Source organism: Papio anubis, chromosome 14, assembly GCF_008728515.1.
Source record: "Papio anubis isolate 15944 chromosome 14, Panubis1.0, whole genome shotgun sequence".
Classification (NCBI taxonomy): Eukaryota; Metazoa; Chordata; class Mammalia; order Primates; family Cercopithecidae; genus Papio; species Papio anubis.
In genome coordinates this window covers 86,236,848-86,246,013 of record NC_044989.1, presented here as the reverse complement: position 1 = coordinate 86,246,013, position 9,166 = coordinate 86,236,848, and the positions used below count along the sequence as shown (strand labels likewise).

Here is a 9,166-nt window from a genome sequence, read left to right as displayed (position 1 = left end):
ACTCACTCACTCCTAGATGGCCTCATCCAGGCTTCAAATGTGTATTTTGGGCCAAACTCCCCCACTTGCTATCTCACCTTGGATATTTAACACTTAACCTTCACATGGCCAAAGCAGAGCTCTTCATTATTCCCTCCGAATCTAACCATCCAAGTGTCTCCTCAATCTCAGTAAATGTCACCACCATTTGCTAAGTCAAAATGCTACAAGTCACTTACTTTGATTTTGAAATAATTTCAAATCTAGAGAAAAGTTGTGTCTTAGTCTATTTGTGTTGCTATAAAGAGACACCTGATGTTGGGTAATTTATAAAGAAAGAGCTTTGCTTGGCTCACAGTTCCATAAGCTATACCAGAGGCATGGCTCCAGCATCTGCATCTGGTGATGGCCTCAAGATGCTTCCACTTATGGTCATGCACAGTGGCTCATGCCTGTAAACCTAACGCTTTGGGAGGCTGAGCCGAGCAGATCACTTGAGGCCAGGAGTTCAAGACCAGCCTGGCCAACACAGAGAAACCCCATCTCTACTAAAAATATAAAAACTAGCGGCCGGGCGCGGTGGCTCAAGCCTGTAATCCCAGCACTTTGGGAGGCCGAGACGGGCAGATCACGAGGTCAGGAGATCGAGACCATCCTGGCTGACATGGTGAAACCCTGTCTCTACTTAAAAAAAGAAAAAACTAGCCGGGCGAGGTGGCGGGTAGTCCCAGCTACTCGGGAGGCTGGAGGCAGGAGAATGGCGTGAACCCGAGGCGGAGCTGCAGTGAGCTGAGATCCGCCACTGCACTCCAGCCTGGTGGCGGTGAGCGAGACCTCACTTCAAAAAAAAAAAAAAAAAAAAATATATATATATATATATATATATATATATAACTAGTTAGCGTGGAGTGGACACCTGTAGTCCCACTGGGGAGTTGAGGTGGAATCACTTGGACCCAGGAACCTGGGAGGTAGAGGTTGCAGCTGCCACTGCACTCCAGCCTGGGTGACACAGCAAGATTCCGGCCTCAAAAAGGTATTTCTACTCACGCAGAAGAAAAAGGAGAAAGTGTGCTGAGAGATTCAGCAGTGAGGAAAAAAAAGAGAGAAAGGAAGTTCAACAAGCAGCTCTCACAGAAACTAATAGAGCGAGAACTCGCTCATTACCGCAAGAATGGCTCCAAGCCATTCATGAGAGATCCACCTTCCTGACTCAAACACCTCCCACTAGGTCCCACCTCCAATATTGGGGATCACATGTCTTTTTATTTATTTATTTATTTTTCCCCAAGATGAAGTTCTATCCTTGTTGCCCAGGCTGGAGTGCAATGGCGCAATCTTGGCTCACCACAACCTCTGCCTCCCAGGTTCAAGCTAATCTCCTACCTCAGCCTCCCTAGTAGCTGGGATTACAGGCATGTGCTGCCAGGCCCAGCTAACTTTTTGTATTTTTAGTAGAGATGGGGTTTCTCCATGTTGGTAAGGCTGGTCTTGAACTCCCTACCTCAGGTGATTCACCCACCTCGGCCTCCCAAAATGCTGGGATTACAGGCGTGAGCCACCACGCGCGGCCAGTGATCACATTTCAACATGAAGTTTGAAAGTTGCTTTCTTGCAACTTGCCATTGAGTTTGGAGATTACACCTTCCAAACCTCCCAGTGTAAACAGGAGCACCTATTTACCCTTAAACAGGATTCCCCACTGTTAACACTTTACCACATCCCATGTATGTGGTATATACCTTATCACACTCATTATTTGCATATGTATTGCCTTTTTTCTGAATCATTTCACTGTAATTGCAGATATGATGACCTATTACTCTTTGAATACTTTAGTGTATATGTTGTAATAAAGACACTGCCATACGTAATCATAGCACAACCGTCAAAATCAGGAATTAACATTAACAGAATATTACCATCACAGATTCCAGTCGCATTTTATAAATTGCCCCAATTATGTTCTTTATAGGTCTGGATCCAAATCAGGATCATGTGTTGCAGTTAGTTGTCATGTCTCTTTAGTTTCCTTCTATCTGGAACAGTTCTTCAATCTTTACTTGTCTTTCAAGAACTTGGCATTTTTGAAGAGGACAGGCTAGAGTGCAGTGGCTCCTGTCTGTAATCCCAGCACTTTGAGAGGCCAAGGCAGGCAGATTACTTAAGGTCAGGAGTTTAAGACCAGCCTGGCCAACATGGTGAAACCCCTTCTCTACTAAAAAATACAAAATTAGCTAGGTATGGTGGTACATACCTGTAATCCCAGCTACTTGGAAGGCTGAGGCAGCAGAATCGCTTGAACCCAGGAGGCAGAGGCTGCAGTGAGCCCAGATCGTGCCACTGCACTCCAGCCTGGGTGACAGAGCCAGACTCAGTCTAAAATAATTTTTTTTTTTTTTTTTAAGACGGAGCCTCACTCAGTCGCCCAGGCTGGAGTGCAGTGGCGCGATCTCGGCTCACTGCAAGCTCCGCCTCCCGGGTTCACACCATTCTCCTGCCTCAGCCTCCCAAGTAGCTGGGACTACAGGCGCCCACTGCCACGCCCGGCTAATTTTTTGCATTTTTAGTAGAGACGGGTTTTCACCGTGTTAGCCAGGATGGTCTCGATCTCCTGACCTTGTGATCCGCCCACCTCAGCCTCCCAAAGTGCTGGGATTACAGGCGTGAGCCACTGCGCCAGGCCTAAAATAAAATTTTTTTTTTTTAATTTTTTTAAAGGACAGGCTAAGTCCTTTGTAAAATGTCAGTTTGGGTTTGCTCTGATGTTTCCTCATGATTTTTGCATTTTTGGCAGTAACAATGGAAAAATAGTACTATATTTCTCTCAGAGCATTATATTATGAGGCCTATGATATTGACTTGCCCCATGAGAGGTGGCATTAACTTTCATCAGCTGACAGGCTTCTCCACTGTCAGATTAACTAATAATGGAATGTATTAATTAATATCAAATTAGTGAGCCAGGAGCAGTTCTGCACATCTGTAGTCCCAGCTACTCTGGAGGCTGAGGTGGGAGGATCCCTTGGGGCCAGGAGTTTGAGGCTACAGTGTGCTAAGATCATGCCTGAGAAGGGCCACTGCACTCCAGCCTGGGAGACAAAGTGAGACTCTGTCTCTAAATAAATAAATAAATAAATAAATAAATAAATAAATACTTTTTAAAAATCAAGTTAGTATTTGATATACTCACTATACCAAATATGTTAGTAGGATATACTCTGCAACTAGGTCTACATTTATTAACTGTAATTGTATTGTAAGGTAGCACGTTTCCTTTTCCCTTGTTTATTTATTCATGTATTATTTGTATTTATATGAACTCATGCATTCTACTTGAAACAACGGATTACAATCTGTTCTTGTCATTATCTATTCTGAGGCTCAAATAGCCCCAGATTTGGCCATAGGTAGTCCCCTTGAACAGCTTCTTTGATTGAATCCAGAATAACACACCATACTCCTTGGGTGGCCAGCATCCATTTTTCCCTCTTCCCACCAACAGCAGCCCAGATTTTAATGTTTATTGTCAACCAAGTGATTGGGTTGAGATGGACCCCACCTCAGCCCCAGGGGTATGCCCTGCTTAGCGTGAGCCAATCAGTGTACCCCATTATTCTCCAGGACACAGTGACTGGTCTGAGGGTGGGCAAATGACGTGTGAGAACTGGCCAATGAGAACTGAGGAGACAGCTGATAGGCCTTCTGGGAAAGAAGCTTCCTATCGCTTTCCAAGGGAGCTCTCTCTCCCTCTGATGGATGCGCTGTAAAGATGGTGAAGTGTGGACCTGATGAAGCCATTTCTGCTGCCAAGAGAGAAGCGAACCTGAACACAATTTCAATATACAGAGGTGGGGAAAACGAAAAAGTGCAATAAAACAGGACTGGGGCTCTAGTGACGCCACACATTTCTGGATCATTCTGTGCCTGAACATATCTGTGGACTGGTTTTTTGAACCAGTAAATTACCTTTTTTAATTAAGCCAGAATGGGCTGAGACTTCTGTTGCTTGCAACCAAAAGGGCCCTAAATGATACACTCCCCCGAAACAGCAAAGGAAGGCTGCCTGTGGCAAGAAGCAAAAAGATGGGTTTCTGTTCCTTTTCACCAAAAACAAAACAAAAAAAACCTCTAACGCTGCTGGTCTCCCCCACTGGTCTGAGAGCTTCTGGGGACATAGCCACTGTGTGCCCCGGCCTCTCAGAATAACGCATGGCTGTGGTGAGTGCTCAGTAAGCATTAACTGTGTAATGCTGTTAAGGTTGTCTCGTTCATCGCTAAATCCGTAGCATCTACAACAGTGTATGGGACACACGACAGACATTTATTGAAGGACTACACAGCCTACCCCAGCATGCCACTGACACCCAGCCCTCAAATCCACCAAAGGAGAAGCAGCTGCGGCTAAAATCTTGCTTGACACTTTATTCTCCTGAGAGGGGAGCGCAGCAGAGGGAGTCGGGGAAGGGAGACTGGAGAGTGGATTCTGGACCGAGGAAGCGAGGAGCCGGCAGAGGTTGCTGAGGTTCCCGGGATCTGAGGACAGGAGCCTGTGCTTCTTCCACAGGACAGGGTGAGAGGGCTCAGAGGGAACCTGGAGCGGAGAGAACAGCCAGCTGTGGGCAGATGTGGTGGGTCCCCATGGGGAAGCAGGCACTCAGAATGTTACTTGCTTAAGGTCTCGCAGCCACCCGTCCCTACTGAACACACCCAGTGGCACATCCTGGAAGCCAGTCGGCAGCCTGAGCAGGTTGTGGGGCCTTGAATAGAAAAGCCACAAGCTCCAATGACAGGAAATGGTGGGGACCCCCGATCTGCTAGCACAGAATCCCAGAGCATTGGCAAGTGCCAGCTGAGCTGCCAAAGCCAATCACCAAGGCCCCTTTCTGGCCCCACTTCCTACAGCCCAGTCTTGTTCTCTCCAGGCACAGCCTGGGCAGTCATGGAGGGAAAGGCCTCACGCTCCCCTGCCTGAAGGGTTCCCTAGCCCAGCTCTCAGGACCCAGAATTGTGGGGGAGGGTGTGGCCCCAGTTCCCGACCCCAGGGGCCCATGCTGGGCTGGGGATTGGAGTTTGACTGAGGGTCTGATGACCTTGAATAGCCTCAGTCTGAGGACATTTCTCCAGGGTCAGGTCTACACACACGGTGACCTCCTTCAATTCTCATTCCAGTCTCAAAAATCAGGATTGCTATCTCCCCTTCACAGATGAAGAAACTGAAGCTCAGAGAGGTCAAGTTATTTGCTTAAGGTCACACAGCCAGGGAGAGATGGAGACCAGATTTTACTCCACGACCACCTGTGTCTGAAGCCCAAGCTCTAATCAGTATTTCTCAAACATTTCTAGCTAAAGTCCATCTGCTCAATTCTCCACACTTTCCCGTGCTGGGAGATGGGGGAGTAATGTGTCCTAAGAAGGCAGCTTTGATGTATCCTGGGGAAAACTGTCTCCACCCCTCAGGAGGCATCCCTGCTGTCACCTCTGCACTCACCCATAGAAGGTTCACACAACCTGAGGTCCACACAGATCTTCTGGGCAGTTTCTCCGGCCAGGAGGCCCTGGGTAACTCTAGGCTGATACCTCCTCATGAAATTTTTGCAGACGTCGCGCCATTGTGACCTCACCATCCTACACACACGGGCCTCAGCATTGGAAATGCTTCTCTGCAGCAGCAGAACCACAGTGGACATGGTTATAGGGTGAGTCCTGCGCAGCTCTGCCACCCTGCAGGTTCCAGCAGCCCTAGCAATGGGAGTACTAGGTGCGAGGAACTGGCGCCTGGTGCCCATGGAGCCAGAGACTGTAGACACAGGGCTGGGCCCCTACTCCCACTCTCCAAGGCCTGGCCCAAGCCTGGTCAGGTAGGGCTCCTGAGACAAGGACAGTTAGCCCTGCTGAGGTCTCAGCCCCTTGTCCACCTGTCCCCTGCCTTCTGTGTGGAGAATGGTGGCCGTGGCTGCCAGGCACACATTAAATGCTCTGCCATGTAGCTACCTGGGTCCAGGACCTGGCTGGGGGCTACAGCCAGAGGGGGTGCATAGAGAAGACTGGTGGGGGTGGGAGGTGTGGTTAGAGCTTGGAGTCTTGGCTCATTTGGTTTTAAAGTCTCTTTTATGCCATCCCAGGGGGGGAGGATGAATCTGGGTATCCAGGGTTAAGTGTGAGCCTGCAGTGCCAGGATGCTAAGAAGTTTCGGGGAGCAGAGGAGAGGGAAGGAGGGAGAGTGAAACAGTAATTCTTGGTAGTAACACAGTCATTTGTTAAGCATTCACTCAGTGCTGGATGTGGAGCTAAGCACATCCCAGCCCTCAGCTCTTTTAAAAAGCTTCAGCAGCCAGGTGCAGTGGCTCACACCTGTAATCCCACACTTTGGGAGGCCAAGGCAGGTGGATTGCTTCAGCTCAGAAGTTGGAGACCAGCCTGGGCAGCACAGTGAGACCCTGTTTCTACAAAAGTACCAAAATTAGCTGGGCGTGGTGGCGCACACCTGGAGTCCCAGCTACTTGGGAGGTTCAGGCAGGAGAATTGCTTGGGCCAGGGAGGCAGAGGTTGCAGTGAGCCGAGATCACACCACTGCACTCCAGCCTGGGTTTAAGAGTAAGATCCTATCTCAAGAAGAAAAAAAAAAAAAGAGCTTTGACAACTTGCGAGATAGGGACTATTATCCATCCCATTTCAAAGATAAGATAACTGAGGCTCAGAAAGTGGAAGTGACTTGCCCAAGGCCATGCAGCTTCCAAGTAGCAGATCTGGGATTTATCAGTCCTGACTCAGGTCTCTTAGGGAACCAGCTTCTCAAAGCTCTGCCTTGGACACAAATGTTAGGGCTTTAGGGGAAGATTCCTAACTTCTCTGGGACAAGCCCTCTTTGAGTATACATGATGAAAACCGTGTATACTCTCTCTGACTTACACAGTTCCAGATAGTCACAAACAATTTCACAAGTTCTCTGAAATTCATCCACAGACACATGGGGACTCACAGATTCCCTTCTAGGAAGCCCTCCCCCAGGACCACTGTGCAAGGTGACCCCAGGCTCCCTGATCCCCGACCTGGTCACAGGCCGGCCCCTCCATTGAGCAGCAGACAGGAGGCTCTGTAGCCCCTTGGCCTCACCTGGGTGGGCTCATTCACCATAGCCTTCAGTGTCTGGATTATCCTCAGACAGATCTTGCAGTCGAAGCCCAGCTCCTGCATTTTGATCAACAGGTCACCCTGTCAGGAAAGAAAGCCCCTATTATGGTCTCTCAGACATTCTGGGAGTGTGTGAAAGTGACCAAGAAAGGGGCCCTTGGTGTTTCTGAGGCTGGCAGGAATGTCCATGATCTCTTCCCAGAGCATGGATACACTGAAGGCCTGAACTGGCTGCCTGGACCCTGCCTGCCTTTTTGCTTGTCTTAGAGGCTCTGAGACACCCCAGAAACAGCCTCCCACCCCCAGTACTTTCCCAGCCCTGCACTTGCCCCTCTCCTATTGAGGAACTCCCAGGGGAGTCTACCTATTTGGGTTCTGCAGCCGCAGGCTCTTTGGAGGGTGAGACCCCGGAGGATCCTCTTGGGACAGTCTACCAGGTATCTGTAACCCTCCTGGCCAGACATGAATTCGACAAAACCAGCATCGTCAGAAACAGCCCAGCCTCCACTCCCACCTCCTGACCATTAGAGAGCTCCAGCCCTCACCCCAGGAGCCACCCAGGGAGGAGGGAAAGGAGAGGGACTGTGGCAGGTAAGCAGAGAGCCAACATGTACCTGGGGGCCCTCCTGGGCCAGGCACGGGCAGGATTGCTCCTTGTCACACAGGTGGGCTGTTGCCACTTCATAGTACTCAGGGCTCAGACGAGAGAAGACCAGACCTGAGGAAGAAGGCACTTCAGCTTCCCCTCCGCAAGTGGAAGGAGAGGGAAAACCCGTTCTCCTGGCTGGTGGAAGTCCAGGAGGTGGCCAGGGCCTCGGACAGGGGCTGGGCCTTGCAGGGGGCCAGGATACCTGTCCACATGCTTTGCCCTGGAGCCGCTCTGACCCACTCTCAGCACAAACACATGTCCTCACTTTCCTTCTAGAAAGCCAGGAGGGCGGCAAGACTTTCTCTTCTCCTCTGTTCTGCCAGCAACACAGATTTGGGGGTCAGTTTGTCTAGAAACTTCCCTCAATCTCCTTTCAAGAGATTTTCTTTTTTTACCTTCCAGCCAGATGGCCCAGCCAAATCCACTCTCCCTTCCAGAAGTGTCCTTGCCCCTGGGGCTCACACTGACCCCAAGGCCTGGGAGACAGCAGGGTGCAGGGGGCAGGAAGTCTGCCTTGAGCAGGGAAGAGACCCCGTTCTCTCACCAGCCCTGCACAATCCTAGACAGTGTAGGCCTGAGGAAACGCAGATCCACCGATGAAGGCCAATGGCCTTCACCACACAGATGCGGAGGCAGGGCCTTGGGAGGGAAACGGGGGGTCTCAGGCCACACAGTGTGGCCAGTAGAGTTAGGACCAGAATCCCTGGCCTGTCTCTCCTCCTTGGCCAGGCCACTGACAGGCTGGGCAACACACTGGGCTAAGCCTGGCTCTGAGGGGAGGGCCAGGTCTCCATGATGTGGGAGAAGGCTGGGGAGAGGCAGGGGCACCTGGGTGCCCACAGAGTCCATGCTCCGGGTTCAGCCAGCCTGAGAGTGCAAGGCTGGGAGGGCCATCAGGATCGATCCCGAGGGGAAGGCCTTACCTGGGTTGCCCAGGAGCATGGCTGCAAGGAGAAGGAGGGCCCAGGTAACCATGGTGGGGCAGCTGCTCAGATGCCTTTCACACTCTGTTTTGTGGGCAGGGAGCCTGCAGCTTAACCTTTCTCAGGTCCTGCCCTTTTTGTATGTCATCTTCCCTGTGTCACTGGGTTTACCACAAATACAAATACTAATTTATGAAGAAGCAGGTCAGTGCAGTGGTAGCCCACAGGGTTCACGCCACACCCCACTCCCACACAACTAGAATGCCGGGTTGCTGGAGGCCAGCAGCTGCCTGGATGCTTGGGATGTGCTAATGGAGGGAGAAACCGCTTAGTACAAGTATGTTCCAAATACTGCGTGGGACATACTTATACTAAAAGTATAAGTGAGTCATCTCACTTGATCCAAAACCTATTTTTATTTTATTTATTTTTTTATTTATTTTATTTTTTTTTTTTTTTTTTGAGACGGAGTCTCGCTCTG

General features: G+C 50.1%; 1 protein-coding gene across 2 annotated transcripts; it reads right to left on the bottom strand.

Moving 5' to 3' along the window:
• Positions 1-4,378: 4,378 nt before the first annotated feature.
• Positions 4,379-8,878, bottom strand: GNLY (granulysin). 2 transcript variants are annotated; one of them, XM_017947709.3, is made up of 6 exons: positions 8,686-8,869; positions 8,158-8,238; positions 7,728-7,831; positions 7,096-7,194; positions 5,471-5,642; positions 4,379-4,573 (listed from the first exon to the last, which is right to left on the bottom strand). In XM_017947709.3, the coding sequence occupies exons 1-6, from the start codon at positions 8,735-8,737 to the stop codon at positions 4,563-4,565; spliced, it is 519 nt and encodes a 172-aa protein (XP_017803198.1). In that variant the 5' UTR covers positions 8,738-8,869; the 3' UTR covers positions 4,379-4,562. The 2 variants fall into 2 exon arrangements, with proteins under 2 accessions (XP_017803198.1, XP_003908965.1); XM_003908916.5 differs by lacking the exon at positions 8,158-8,238 and having other exon boundaries at positions 8,686-8,878.
• Positions 8,879-9,166: the final 288 nt, after the last annotated feature.